Source organism: Medicago truncatula, chromosome 1 (assembly GCF_003473485.1).
Source record: "Medicago truncatula cultivar Jemalong A17 chromosome 1, MtrunA17r5.0-ANR, whole genome shotgun sequence".
Lineage (NCBI taxonomy): Eukaryota > Viridiplantae > Streptophyta > Magnoliopsida > Fabales > Fabaceae > Medicago > Medicago truncatula.
The window spans coordinates 8,679,927-8,695,484 of NC_053042.1; the positions used below are offsets into that span (position 1 = coordinate 8,679,927).

General features: G+C 34.0%; 2 protein-coding genes across 2 annotated transcripts; both read right to left on the minus strand.

The window, feature by feature from the left end:
* Window positions 1-1,887: 1,887 nt before the first annotated feature.
* Window positions 1,888-6,188, minus strand: LOC25482232 (uncharacterized protein At1g76660). The gene is made up of 3 exons (XM_024775462.2): window positions 5,848-6,188; window positions 2,789-3,971; window positions 1,888-2,413 (listed from the first exon to the last, which is right to left on the minus strand). The coding sequence occupies exons 1-3, from the start codon at window positions 5,884-5,886 to the stop codon at window positions 2,214-2,216; spliced, it is 1,422 nt and encodes a 473-aa protein (XP_024631230.1). The 5' UTR covers window positions 5,887-6,188; the 3' UTR covers window positions 1,888-2,213.
* Window positions 6,189-11,052: 4,864 nt separating this feature from the next.
* LOC25482233 (UDP-rhamnose/UDP-galactose transporter 2) lies at window positions 11,053-14,265 on the minus strand. The gene is made up of 5 exons (XM_013610776.3): window positions 13,636-14,265; window positions 13,359-13,543; window positions 12,687-12,887; window positions 11,866-12,027; window positions 11,053-11,749 (listed from the first exon to the last, which is right to left on the minus strand). The coding sequence occupies exons 1-5, from the start codon at window positions 13,763-13,765 to the stop codon at window positions 11,390-11,392; spliced, it is 1,038 nt and encodes a 345-aa protein (XP_013466230.1). The 5' UTR covers window positions 13,766-14,265; the 3' UTR covers window positions 11,053-11,389.
* Between the last annotated feature and the right edge of the window lie 1,293 nt (window positions 14,266-15,558).

The window sequence follows — 15,558 nt, forward strand, 5'->3', positions numbered from 1 at the left end:
GTGGCCGCCAGTTCCTACATTGCTCTGCCTCTGCTTTGGTGCAGTTATTCTCTCACCAGCTTATAACATTTTATGGTATATAGTGTAGCATTTTTTTCTCGTCTTTACCTTAATTGTTTAAATTAAAATATCGCGTACGATAAACTTGGACACGAGTCTCTCTCACACCACTGTGGATTGTGTTAACGCTTTAGTGGTTGTGCTTTGTTGTATTTACTTATGAATTGTACCTGGGTCAGGTCTCATGCCCCCCAGTCTCTGTATCTTTTCTTTTTATTTTAATTTTGCCTGAAAATTGTTTAATTTATAGAATATCAATTGTTGAGTTTTACCCCTCAAAACAAATTGTTGAGTTTTAGTTTTTTTATTAATACTTATTAATTACAGCAAAAAATATTTATTAATTTGATTGTATTTTTTATTTTTTTTACCATTTCATATGTTTATAATGTAATTGATACTTTTGTAAAAGAAAAACATGATTGATATTTGTGAGTCCATACTTATTAATCGACATACTTTTGTAATTGATACCATTTCATATGTTTTAGTTTTTTTTATAATACTTATTAAGTTATTGTTACTGCTTGTGCACTTGGTTCAACCGGTACCTCAACAACACTTGTCTTTGCCTCTCTCTAAGCAAGGTACGTTGAGTACTCAATACCTTCTTTATTTTATGCTTCTCCCTAGATCATTAAGTCCTTAGCAAGGAAGTAAATAGTTGCCTTAGTAGTGGAAACAATATGATTGGTTGACATTGTTAGGGAGTTCTGAATTTGAGAACTGCCGCTAAGTCCTACATCAACCGATTTCTTAAGTTGGTTGACATGTAAGTTCAGCGTTGAAGCAAACTTCAAATTCCCTGTTGCTAAAGCACTCCCAAGTCCCAAGAAGTGTACTAGCAATTGCTACAAGACTTCAGTGTATGTTTGGACATTTCTAATTCAGTGGAACGGGATATAAGGGAATGTAATGTGGTTACAATCCAGAGAAATGAAATGAAGTGATGCAGAGTAAAACAGAACAAATTGAGATATTTTTATAATAGAAATAGAACAAAATTACCATTCTATCATTTGGTTAGTGAATAAAATGAAATGGTTATAACAGTTTTAATCCAATTTCGCCTTTATTTAAAAGCAACACTATGAAATAAAATTCAATATGAGCTAACTTATTGTGGTATATGTCAACTATTTTGCGATGTTTGACACCGATTGCATATAATGAATCCAAACTCAATGCCCTGTAATTGCATTCTTTTAATAGAATGGACACCTACAAAGCAGACCTTGGAGAACAGGGGTGACGCCCACTCTACGAATACACTGCCATGGTTACCAAGTAGTGATTTTAATGAACAGAGATAAGCGAATAATAGTCAATATAAAGCTGGGATTTAATGAATAATTTTATTAAAAGTGTTAGAAATACTCTTTACAACACTCACTCTTTTATTGAATGAAATCAATGTAGATCCTACACTTTAAAATAGGCCGCACACAAAGTGATAAGACCCACATGAATATAACCCAACAAGAGAGTAAGTGTTAGAGAGAGCGTTGAAAACGGTGTTTCTAGCAATCCTCATTTAATAATTATTAAAATAGATTGATAGAGTGATTCCATTTGCTTCCACCAAGATTGAAATGGAAGACAATTGGGAGTATGCGCAATGGAATGAGATAGAATGAATATATTAGTTTCCATTCCATTCTATCATTTTTTTTTTTAATCCAATGGAGCATAGTAACATAACATTATATTTCATTCTACTTCATTCCATTTCATACCACCAATAAACCCTAAACATACCCAATACAACAAAAGTTGTATGTACTCAGTTGTTGAAATATAAGTTAAGGAAGTAGAGGTTGCGTAAGATCAGAACAAAAGCAGGAGATTCACTAGCCGTTGCTAAAGCCAAACTGCATCCACTTAAAAGTCAAAACATTAATTTCGACACTGCTTGAAGAAAACAAGGGACTACATTCATGGATCAATAAGATCCGGTCAAACACGGGGGACAGAGTCGGTTATATCTAGGTTAGATCATTCCATCTATTAGACAACTCCAAGTAAAGAGTTTCTTTCCTTTCTTTCTTTCCTTCTTTTTTTGGCGGTTTTTTAAATATAAAAAGGAAACGGCAAATTAATACATATATATAACAGACAATCTGTTCAGCACCAATTACCCAAGTCATGCCAAATCATATTCCCTTTCTTTCTCGCAAGCTTCTGCCCCTTCTATAGTCAACCTCTGCATCGGAGCATGATAACCCCATTTGATATTTCCTGCAGATTCTGGATGATCCCAGTTTTGAGAATATATCTTCATCATCCATGAGAGTATGATTATCAGGTGTACTTAATCCAGAGCTGTTGCTACAATATCCCGGTGATTTATGATCTGACATGTCCAAGAAAGAAACATATTTAAGGATAAAATTGGAATAGATTAATTAATTTCACATTGAAAAGATAAAATGGCACTTATTTTAGAAAAAAAATTCTTTACTAACAGCTCTTATTTTGAAAGAGAGGGAGCATAAGAGAAAATTTGTCAAAAACTTCTTTATCCATTAAAAGTAACGACAACATACCAAGGCTCTAGTTATTGAGATGATATTATAAATAATATTGCAAAAAAATTGTAATTAATTTGAAGTTGCTCTTCTCTATGGTCTTGTTTATTTATTTCTAAACGCTTTGGTTTTTTTGAATTTCCACGATTTCTCAAGACGTAATAAAACAAATCAAATTGAAATCCGTTTTTACAGCATACCTTCATATCCATGACATATAGGGACTTGATTCTTTGCTTGCTTGCCAACCGGACTCGCGTCTAATCTAAGGCATTTTAGATTCTGCAAACCCACCTGAGTCTCATGAGCTTTGAATTCTTTCATCAATGAAGGCTCTATGTTTTCTTCCATCATTGATTTGCCAGAGGTCAAGGGCATCATGGTAAACGAGTCGTCCATTACATCAGAAATCTCCACGTATTGACTGGTGGTTATAATCTCATCTGCACTGAAACCAAAGGATGCCCGGTAAGCTTCTATTTCTTCCACATCTTGCTTAGGACTTCTAGAAGGCCTACTCTGATGTCCATTTCCACCCGTAGATTGAGCATCCGAGTCTTTTGAAACACTTAATCTGCCACCATTATGAGGGAATGGAGGATTTTGGTCCAAATAGAATTGTGCATAGGTAGCAGGGCAAAAGAAATTTGTATCCTGTGATGCCATAGTGACATCATTAGTGTCATGCCCAGACACCCTCCCAGACCCAGTCCTCTGATATTTTCCATTTTCAGGATACAGTGACGAATCCCACTGTGGGCGAAACTCCCGTTCAGGGAAAGAGGTAGATAGACAGTCACCAGAGTTCCTTGATATTGGAGATATAAGGCTACTGGCAGGACTTCCAGGGTAAAGTGAATATGTAGTTTGAAGATCATTTGCAGTGATGTAGTTACCCTTGCCACCATTTTTGAGGTTTGCTGAGGATGTTAGAAAGTGAGCAAAAGGTACATCTGGGGAAGAGGGAGTTGTTAAGTGAGCCAACTCTGGGGGAGGAGTGAGAGGAGCAGTAGATGGTTCGGTAGTGAAATTTGAGAAGACTGGAGGAGACACCAGCTGTGTTTCATGAGCATATGGTCCAGTGGCATACATTGAATTCGAAGGACCGCCAGGTGAGTTTGCAGATAATGACAAAAAACAACTAGGTGACTGTGCAGTTGAAGGAAGGGCAGAATGTGTAAAGGATGCTGGTGAAGAAGGTGGAGCTAAGAGAGAAGGAGCTATGCCTGTGGCTTGATTGGTCAACCCAGCCACTTGGGGCCCATTTGGTTGACTGGCTGACCCATTATTATCAGGAATACGAGATGCGGGTACAATGCGTTTCCCACCTTTCTGTGAACTGAAACAAGAAAATGCACCCAAACAACCTCCCCATCTTTTTCTCTGTCAATGCAAGTCAAGAAAGGGTATTAATAAGTGTAAATCTGAAAGAAACAATCACTAGTCTAAGTTTATTAAAGAAACAATTTCATCTGAAAATATATTTTTTTCCTGAAATTTTAAGCTTTTTTAGGGATTTTTTTTCTTCTTCTGAAATTTATGTTTTTAACAGCCTCTCAAACATCTTTCTACCTATTAACTGTTCCAAACAAATATGGCTAAATACTTCATTTTGAATTGTTACTTGTTATACTTACCGCATTTACTAGTCATGCCAAGATAAAAGCTACTCACTGTATGTTTTAGGATCTAAGTTTTGGTCGCAGGCAATTTTTTACGAAAACAGTTGAAGAGATTAATATGTGTAGGTCTAATATAGAGCCCATCACAAACCCGAAGAAAAGAGAAAGATTGTATAAGTATTAGGAAGTCAACGGCTAATGTAGCACCTTGTCGAATCTTCATGGGATGAACCAATGATGTTAATAAATTAAATTAAAATTTTATTTATTACAAAGTTAAATGACCTGGTGTCTCTTTGACTGCCTGATTCTAGTAATATCACCCTTAACCTATATGGACCAATTTGACTGAAGATTTTCTTGTTTTGTATTCCCCCCCCAGTTCTTAATTCACTCTCCTAGTCACCATCAGCTTCTTGACATTTGTAAATCTAAAACTCCAAGGTAAAGTCTTTCATTTAGAAATTGCACTTAATAGAATTGACACAATTGACATGTTACACAATCAAGATTCTCAGACTTCTCACAACAATGCTTTTTATCTACTAGGTGTCACATAGCTCATTCATTTTTATTATTATAACATGTTAGGATATAGTATAATGGCTATACTATATCCTAACATAACATAACATAACAGTTTTGTCGTGTTACAACCAGTTTAAAATTTTATGAGAAATTGGGTGCATCCTCTCACATTGGAGAGATTTCTCATGATACATTTGAAAGGTTTTGGTTGGAAAAGACAGGATATTATACGGTAATGGAAGTTTATTCTCAATTACGGCAATGCTTTTTATTGTCAACAAGGACATTCAGAAAAAACAGATTTGTTCAATTAGATTTGGCTTATGAGTTTTAAGTGTTGATATGTACCCCAAAGCTGGTTTGTTTTGTCGCCAATATATTTCTGGGAGCAATGAGATATTTTTCCTAACTGATAAAATCCTATTGTTCCGCTGATACTATGAAAAGCATCAGCCTATTTAATTTCCATAAAACATTCAATCCAGGTACTAGGAATTACACTGAATGAAATCATTGAAATTTGTAAGTTAATCTACGGCTTGATAAACAAGAAAATCAAAAGAGGCACAATAGATGAGCAGGATATTTTGTAACAGTTATACTAGTTGTTGTAACATGACTGAAAGGGTTCAAGTCCTAGAAACGGTCTCTTGTTTATGTTAGTATTATGTTGCGAGTAGAAATAAAGCCGCCAACCTTGCCAAATCGAAAATGTTAAATAGAAGGAATCTGGAAAAGAGTAAGTTAGGTTTCTTGATTTCAATAACGTAGAAGATTGAGATGAAAATCACGAGACAGTATGGTATGGATCTAACTATATTATGTTAATTACTTACTAAAAAATTGAAATTATATAGACTTTTTGTATACATAGGAAAATAAAAGAATGACCAAAGTAGAAAGCAACGAACGGTTATTTATGGTAAGCAATAAATAAATAAATGCAATTATCGTTGATTGATGTGAGATCTGAGGAGAACAAAAGCAAAATTGGTGGTTATGTAGTAACTAGGGAGGTCAGATCTAAGAATAATAAATAATGCAGAAAGTATAATTACGAAATTAAAGCGAAAAATGAGAGAGATCGAGATGGATATGGATATAGTTACCCTTTCATTCTGTGGAAATCGATTTTGTTCGGACCCCATGGGCGACTTGTTGCTGTTACACTCAACTCAACTCAACTCAACTCAACTCAGGCAAAGCTACAACTAAGATTAGTAAGATCGTTTGTTTCTTCTTTCTCGCAGCATTTCTTCTTCTTCTTCTTCTTCACTGACACCACATAGACTCACTTTTTGATGTGAACTCGAGAGAGGATGAGTAAGGAAGGAAGGAAAGGAATATCAATTAATTTAATTTAACTTAGTTATTGCTAACAAAACAATCAAAGAAAAGGAAAGGAGAGACAAAGAAAGACAAAAGCGATAAAGATTGGAGTGTGACCAAGATAGATACAGATAAAGTCACACACACCGGGACACCCGCTGTATACTTTTTACTATATTAATTTACCTTTTTTCTTCTTCTTTCTTTTGAGTAAAAATATAAACCATTTTTAACAATTTTTTAATAATTTTATCATTCATATTTACATTATATTTTTATTCTCTTTTTCTTTTTCTCTCTCTATTATTTTTGACCAATCAAAAGATAGAAAAACAAAGTTATCATAAAGATCGTACAAAAGAGTTGTACAAATATCACTACTCGTAAAAATAATCGCTAATAATTGATTTTTATTTTGAGTTAATTAAATAAATGATTCCTAATTTTATTTTTAGTCACACAATAAAATCACACTTTGTAGTTCTTGTAAAATTTTGCATCAACATTTTTGTAAAAATATTTATTGGTACTTCTAATCTTTTTAAAAAATTTATGTCAACATTTTTTATCCATAAATTTTTTGTAAGAACTAAACAATTTTTTTAATGAAAAGAAAATCCAGAACATAAATAACACATTCCATTTTTTTTTAAGAAGCACACATTCTACATTTTAACGCAATATTCATTATCTTTTTTATTTATTTATAGACTTTAATTAATATTAATTTCAACACTATAATATCTTCAATTTTAAATTTTTTTCTTATAAAAAAACTTGCATTTTAAATTTATGGCATATCACTCAATTCTAATATAGTGATTGAATTTATGCGATAAATGAGTTTATAAGAAGAATCTTATTTGGACAATTCTCAATCAAATTTTATTTATTTCAAATTTTAAATTGTTTGGATCTCTTTTCTGTATTTGGTCCATGTTATAGAGATTCGACAAAGTTTTACATTGGCTGTCGAGGCCTAACACAACCCTCTCCTTTTACCCGGGCAACACTTTAATTCCAATTTATAAGAACAAGGGGGATATACAAAACTGCGCGAATTATAGGGGAATTAAGCTAATGAGTCATACCATGAAGTTATGGGAAAGGGTGATGGAAAGAAAACTAAGAAAGGAGCCTCGAGTTACGGATAAAAAATTTGGTTTTATGCCTGGGAGGTCGACTATGGAAGCAATCTACTTACTTCGACGCGTGATGGAGCGATATCGGACGGATAAAAAAGACTTGCACTTAGTTTTCATTGATTTGGAAAAGGCGTATGATAGAGTACCGAGAGAGATTTTGTGGAAAGCACTGGAGAAGAAAGGGGTTAGAATAATTGTCTATATTAGGGCTATCAAGGATATGTATGAGGGAGCTTCGACTAGTGTGAGGACGCAGGATGGGACTATCGAAGATTTTCCCATAACAATAGAATTGCACCTAGGGTCAACCCTAAGTCCTTATCTTTTTACTTTAGTTTTGATGTATTGACGGAACACATCCAAGAGTTAGCACCGAGATGTATGCTTTTTGCAGATGATGTAGTCTTGGTGGGTGAGTCGAGGGAGGAAGTGAACGGGAGGCTAGAGACTTGGAGGCAAGCCTTAGAAGCGTATGGATTCCGCTTGAGTAGAAGCAAGACGGAGTATATGGAATGTAACTTCAGCAGAAGGAGAAGTAGGTCTACCTTGGAGGTGAAAGTTGGAGATCATATCATACCCTAAGTTACACGGTTTAAATATCTTGGGTCCTTCGTACAAAATGACGAAGAAATAGAAGCAGATGTAAGTCATCGTATTCAAGCTGGGTGGTTAAAATGGAGAAGAGACTCAGGTGTTTTGTGCGATAAGAAAGTACCACTTAAGTTGAAAGGAAAGTTCTATCAGACAACAGTCAGACCGGCGTTGTTGTATGGTACGAAATGTTGGACGGTTAAGAGTCAACATGAGAATCAAGTAAGTGTAGCAGAGATAAGGATGTTGCGTTGGATGAGTGGTAAGACTAGACATGATAGGATTAGGAATGACACCATTAGAGAGAGTGGGGGTAGCACCTATAGTAGAAAAGTTGGTAGAAAATAGGCTTAGATGGTTTGGGCATGTAGAGAGAAGATCCGTAGATGCCGTGGTAAGAAGAGTAGATCAAATGGAGGAGAGTCAAGTTAAAAGAGGTAGAGGAAGACCTAGGAAAACTATTAGAGAAACCATTAGAAAGGATTTAGAGGTCAATGAGTTGGATCCAAATTTGGTGTATGATAGAACACTATAGCGTCATTTGATCCATATAGCCAACCCCACTTAGTAGGATAAGGCTTGGTTGTTGTTGTTGTTGGATCTCTGTTCCAAAAGATCAAATTGAGTTAAATATGTTTTTGTTTCATACAAATTATAAATTTTATTATCATTAAATTATTGAATATTTTATTTGCATATCTAGAACGTATAAGAAGTTTTTAACAAAAATTTGGAATTCGTTAACATGATATGAATTAAGTGTGATCATGGATCAAACCGCAACCAAGCATTATCAAGTGTAATGTTGACACGGCCTCTTTCAACAATAATTTCATTATGGATATGGTATGTGTTTTTTAGACTCTATAGGACTATTTTTGCTAGGTAAATCAAATTCCTTTGCATCTTTTATCATTGGTCTGGAAGCTGAATCCTTAGGCTGGAAGCTATTAAGATGGCCATCTCAAAAGTATTATCTAACACCCTTGACACAACCTTTACTACTGTTAACGAGTTTGGTGACCTTGTTTTTCATTGTAGAAGTTTCTTACTTTTTAGAAACAATTTTAAGGTGTCGTGTGTTAGAAGGGCAACAAATAAAATTGCTCATAGTATTGCATGATGTATCGACTACTTTGTACCCTTTAATTATGCATGAAATGAATTAACTTTATTTTTGCTAAAAAAGAAGTATGAATTCTTTCAACGCTAAAAGTTTCAAATTTTGAGTTCATTTGTGTAAAGATGTAGATAATTTTTTTTATATTGTGGCTGTCGATGAATGTTGACTTAAATGGTAAACAGTTGACTCACCTACAAGGTTGGACGTTTACTCTCGCTATCAACGTAACGACTTCTTTGATGAATGGTATGTAAATATCTCTCTCGGTAAAACAGTTAACCCTTTACGAATTTTTGACCACGCGAATCCAATGACAAACTTTTTTTTATTTCATTTTTTGACAAAAAATTACAAACTTCTTTTTTTATCTAGGAACTTATTTAAAATTCAACACATAAATTAAAACCTACCGAGTAATTAAACATTTATCAAATTTTGTGATAGAAAAACATTTACTGTCGGGTAAATACAACTTAATCGGTAGCTGCAAAGACAATGTTATACAAGGATACTCCCCACTTCACCACATTTAAAATGTAACCCCATAAACTACTCGATATTATTACTTTTTTTAAAACCAAATTCACATTTTCAATCCGCGCACATATTACTTTTGTGAATTTGATCGCATTTTTTAAATTATAATTTTGATCCCTCAATTTTGAGGATTCTAAATACCTTTGGTCTCTTTGAGGGTAAAAGTGAAAAAAAATTCAAAATCATTGGATCATATGTAATTAAAATATGCAGGGATACAAAATAAAATAGAGTTCAAAATTGTGAATTTGAGAAAAGAAGATCAAAACTTGTTTTTTTTTTTTTTTTTTTTAATGTGCACATGCAAATAAGTCTTGCATCATGCACAAGTTTATTTTCTATTATTAGATTAATGCCATATCATATCACATTTGATCTAATGGTATGCCTTATGGTGGCATTTAGGGTGCACAAACATTAAATTTGTGCACCATACACAAGTTAGAGGAAATAAATGTTAACCATTAGATTAGAGAGGACCATTGATCTTTATTATAGTCTGCCTACATTATATTTTTCTCACTGTCTTCAACTTCTCTATCATCTTGCTCTTTTCACCATCACCACCACCTCCAAATTCAACAACACCGATGGCCACCTCTGCCATATTTGAAAAAGTTGAAACACTTGAATGAAGAGAAAAACAATAACCCTTATCGTCTTGGCTTCCCATATTTGAAAATTGCTACAAAGCTGATCCAACTTCAATATCCAAATCAAATCCTGAAAAAAAAAAATCAAATTGTTTTTACCCTTTCAAAATTTAATAAAAAAATCGAAGGAAGTGAAATGGGTTTGTGGGTAAAAGAGAATTCGATCCAACCACTGAATGAAACTCCGGTTAATCGGGCTCCGGTGGTGGAATATCGGATCTTAGGATTCCGACGAGATCGAAACATAATGGTTTTTATCACACTTTTACGCTATTAAACTATATCAGTATGATGACATGATTCAATATAGTGTTCAGTAAACATAGAAACTTGCTTAAAATAATTGATTGTCCTTGAGCACTTGAGATTCACAAGCAGTGTGGTTCAAGGGCAAAAAGCTTCATGCTGAATTTTTGGAGTTGAACTCATTAAACAACTTGAACTGCGCATGTATTCAATTCTTTCTTTGATTCTCTATTTGTTTGATTGAGTTTTATTTATAAACAAATGTTGCAAAACTACTGTAATAAATCCATTCATAAGATTTCATGTTGTTAAGAATAAGCATTTTGTGGTGGAGGGGCGGATTGGGTTGTGGTGGTGGTGGTTGGTTAAGGAGGAATAGCCGAATAGGTGTCTAGTGGGTGGAGGTGGGAAGTTTGCTGTTGGAAGGAGATAGAAGAAGGTAGAGAGAGAAAGTGAAAAAGATATGATACTGAGAGATCAGAATAAAAATGTGTTCTTCATTTAATGTGATGGTCAAAATAAAACTTGTGTATGGTGCACAAATCTAACATTTGTGCATCCTAAATGCTACCATAAGGCATGGTAATGCGTTATTGTTCCAATAGTGAAAACAAGTTTATACATAATGCAAGACATGTTTTACTTGTGCAACATAAAATTGGCAGAAAAAAAATTATTTAAAGGACAAAATTGAGTGAATATATTGGCATTCATCAGCTTACACATTTTACATTTCCACAATAGTGCCCTCATATTGTTCATCTACCAATTAATCAGGACAAGCCAAACAAATAACAACAAACTCATCAAAACATGAAGAAGAAAAAATAAATAAACAATAGAATTCAAAATAAAGAAACATTTTCTAAAATGGATTTTAGTTCGTGTACACAGATAGACACAGAGTTTCACAGCAAGTAAACTAGAAAAGGAACAAATCAAATAGTAGTATCCACAATAACCTTGATACCAATATCCTTATCCAACAATTTTAATTTTTACCATCTGTGTGTGACTGAGAGTCATTCTAAACTTTAGCCTGACCAAGTTCAATATCTTTCAACGGACTATTTTCTACCCCTTCCTTCAATAGCCTAATTTCTTCTTCTGTTAGGCTGTTTTTCGAATGAGGGAGAGTCTTTGCATTTGGCTGCTTTTCAAGCTCCACAGCCCAACTATAAATTACCATGCCGACAACTGCAAGAACCATTCCCATGATGTTCTTGAAAGTGAGCTCTGAATCGAATAACAGCCACCCCAAAGTCAGAACACATAATGTTTTCATGTGGCCTAAAACCTGGAAGGAAACTGCTGAGAAGCGCCCAATGCAGAGGTACTGGCTTACATTACAAAACACAGCTAAGGTGCATGAAAGAAGAATGAAAACCTGCATAAATTTAAAAGACACTTTAATAAACAATCCAACAATATATGCATATATAGTTAACAACAAATACAAAGCGAAACTATCTAGATTCAACACAAAAAAAGGTGATCACTTACAATGGCACCAGAAGACATCTTAAAGTTGGTTATCAACTTGCCACTGAGATAGTAATCAACAAATGGACCAAGAATAATAAGAGAGAGAGCTTGAATAGGAGCAGTCTTACTCAGCAGTTCAAAAGATCCAATCGAATATTTCTTTTGCAGAGAACCGATTGACTGCACAACAATGGGAAAAAAAAATCAGGTATAGCAAGGAATCAATCCAACAAATAGCATGATTTCCGGTATATGACACAAGAAGTTTCTTGTCAAAAAAAAAAAGTTAGAAACTTGGTGTTTTTTGTCAAACTGGTTGGTTATTATGAAATTCAAATTAAAATGATTACCAAAATAATAAAAGATTCTGAAAAAAAAAAGATAATAAAAAAAAAGAAAAACAACAGTTTTCATCACCATTATTCGCTGGTTTTGAACCAATCATTTGACCAATTTACTGGTTTAGAATCATGTTTTCTACTCCCCTGTTAACAATGAAGTCTGTTTGAACTAAAATGAACATTAACTGGCAAAGTACCAGTTAAAAAACCTTCAAAAGAATAAAAATGATGCTCACTCATGATACTACGACTACGCAAGTAAAACCTAGCACTCATCTTCAATTCAAAATGTACGAAAGAATAAAAAAAATCCCAGATGAAAGATGTGCCTGTAATAAATCTATTGATTTGTTGGGCCCATAACCAAATGTTTCTTTTTCTATTGTCGTAGTACAACACTTGAATATAAATGACAGGAGAAAAGGACATCTTAATATAAATGGAGATAAATTCCATATTGCCCATATGGTGGAACAGAAACATTTATATACCACTTACAATTTGCTGTAAAGATGATGATACAACTGCTACACAGGCGCACACAAAACCTTTGAAGTTAACATTTACATCAGTTACGGTGCAAACACCAACACCAATAACCACAACCATGACCGACACTTTCACTTCCCTTGAGTAGTGTTTGCTGTGAAGGATCCATTCCATCACACAAACCACCGGAATCATGCTTAGTTTTGATATCTGTTCACACACACGATGAGAAAATGAAAATTTTAAAACTGGAGGAAATGAAGATTGAAAGTGAAAACACAAGAGTAGGCTCATTTAAAAGTTAGAGCACATGAGATGTAATTATAATAACTACCACAAAAGGAAGAGTTGAGCATAATTTGAAATTATTACAAGATGCGGACAATCAATCAATCCTTAACCCACTAACCGGAGTCGGCTACATGGATCAAATTATGCCATAATATTCTATCATAGACCACCATATTTCGGTCCAACTCATTAATCTCTAAATCTTTTTTAATAGTTTCTCTTATAGATTTCCTAGGTTTTCCTCCGGCTGTAGTGATCTGACTATGTTTCATCTGATCTACTGTCATTACTACAGAATCTACAGGATTTTCTCTCAAACATCTTGAAAGTTGTTATTAAAGAAAATTGAATGAAGTTGAAACAGTAAAGATGAAAAGCAAATAAGCATACTTGGTAGAATCCAACGGAATTGAGCATGAGGCTCAAGTTCATCCCGGTGATAGATATATTGGCAACAGCAGAGAACCAAATAAGCTCCCACAAAGGAACATGCTTAGAAGCAGAATAACCGGTAGCATTTGAGACGAGACCGACAAGAGCAGTAACAGCAAAGTGAAACCCAGTCAAAGTAGTCGCTGGTAAAACAATATAATAATCATCAATAAATAAAAGTAACGAATGGGATCTGGGTGCAGATCTAATGTAATGAGGAGATCTATCTACTAACCGAAAGTGAAAGCATAGCCATTGTTGGACATAAGCTGTTTATTAGCCATGATAATTCCAACGGAACTCACAACGTTCATACCCCATGCTCCAAAGTTCGATATTGACGACGATTTCTTTTCGCTCTCCATAATTGAATGAATCAAGTTGTGTGTAGTTTATCTTATCTATCAACAAATAAACAAAGGTAACCGTAATCGCAATTGAATACAATTACGGATACCACCACCACCAGATCTGAGGTCGATTTCGATCGGAAAGGGAAAAGGGAAAGAGAATAGTAAAAAATAAAAAAAGAGGACGAGAGAATAAATAAAAGGAAAGAAAGTAAGTGAGGGAGGAGCTTTTTCGCTTTGCCGATTTAAAACTGAACTGATGGTAGTAGAGTCGGTTTCCTCCCTCACATTCACTAACTTATGTCGTCGTCTTCTTCTTCCCCCTCTCTAAATCAATGTGTAAGTTAAAATATTATTTTATTTTACTGAGGAGGAACCAATGTTGTCTCACACCACCATCGCATCGCTGGCTGGCTGGCAGTGGCACATATGGGGAATCTTACAAAAATAAATTCCTCCAAACTCCTTTTTGTTTCGTCACCGAAAAGGAAATAATATGAGTCGGTGTTTACCGTTTTTGTTCGTTGGGTAATTCAACAAAATGAAAATCAAATGTCATTATTCTTATGTAGTAGTTCAATGTAGGCTTAAATGCTTCCTTAATTATTTAATTGGTATCGCTTTGGTCCTTTAACTAAAAAAAAAATTGTTTGAGGATTTTAATTTTTTTTTTTATTCTCGTTTTAGTCCCTTCTGTTAGATTTCCGTTAGGGTTTTAAAAAAAAGTTAACTCCTGGACACGTGTCACCTTGTCATTGGCTCTGAGTTTTTTTTTTTTTAAATTATTATTTTTTTTTGTAAAAAAATAATCTCAGAGCCAATGACAAGGTGGCACGTGTCCACACTTAAACGTTTTTTTTATTAAAACTAACGAAAACCTAACAGAAGGGACCAAAACGAGACTAAAAAAAAACTTAAAATCCTCAAACAATCAAAAGAGCATTTAAGCTTTCAATGTATTATGTATCGATACTTTAAAATAATATGCTTAATTACACTTTTGGTCCTCGTGTTTTGGCCTACTCACGAAACTGGTCCTGCCCTTTTAAAACAAAACAAAACGGTCCTTCAATTATCATTTTTGTTGCATTTTTCGTCCTACCTGCTATTTTCAAACTTCAGAAACGCAAAGAAATGACAGTTTTAGGCGGTTTTAGACATACCCCTATGCTCAACCATGAAATCAACAAGAAATAAAACATGTGGGCACAATGAATCTATTCTATTCAGCACACTAACAAAAAAAACCCTAATTTGAAACATATCTTAGAAATTAGGGTTTTTTTTTGTTAGTGTGTTGAATAAAGTGGATTCTTTGTACCCACATGCTTTATTCCTTGTTTATTTTATGGTTGAGCATAGGGGGTAGGTCTAAAACTGTCATTTCTCTGCATTTTTGGAGAATAAAATGGAGGTAGGACGAAAAATGCAACAAAAATGATAATTGAATGACCTTTTTGTTCTGTTTTAAAAGGGCAGGACCAGTTCCGTGAGTAGGCCAAAACACGAGGACCAAAAGTGTAATTAAGCCAAAATAATATTGATTTTACATTTTGTTAATTAAAATGGTCTTTGATGTTAAAACAATATTTTAATATTGACATTAACTTACTTTTTTTTATATAGTGATTGAGCGTGAAAATAAATAAGTATATTAAATGACTAATCCGATAGTATTAATGGATTTGTGAGAAAAAAAACAATATTACGAAACATTTTAACGTAAGAGATTATTATGACTAAAATAGTGTATAATTAAAGACTATTTTAAATTTTCGATATATTGAAGGACATTGTTATTGCTCGTT

What these genes read in the sequence shown, in the direction of transcription:
- LOC25482232 (XM_024775462.2), bottom strand. Translation starts at nt 5,886, where the DNA reads ATGGGGTCCGAACAAAATCGATTTCCACAGAATGAAAGG. An exon ending in GATTTCCACAGAATGAAAGG is followed by an intron (nt 3,972 to 5,847) that starts GTAACTATATCC and finishes TTGCATTGACAG; the next exon opens with AGAAAAAGATGGGGAGGTTG. An exon ending in TATATGTCATGGATATGAAG is followed by an intron (nt 2,414 to 2,788) that starts GTATGCTGTAAA and finishes TGGACATGTCAG; the next exon opens with ATCATAAATCACCGGGATAT.
- LOC25482233 (XM_013610776.3), bottom strand. Translation starts at nt 13,765, where the DNA reads ATGGAGAGCGAAAAGAAATCGTCGTCAATATCGAACTTTGGAGCATGG. An exon ending in TGGCTATGCTTTCACTTTCG is followed by an intron (nt 13,544 to 13,635) that starts GTTAGTAGATAG and finishes TTGTTTTACCAG; the next exon opens with CGACTACTTTGACTGGGTTT. An exon ending in CATCATCTTTACAGCAAATT is followed by an intron (nt 12,028 to 12,686) that starts GTAAGTGGTATA and finishes ATTGTTGTGCAG; the next exon opens with TCAATCGGTTCTCTGCAAAA.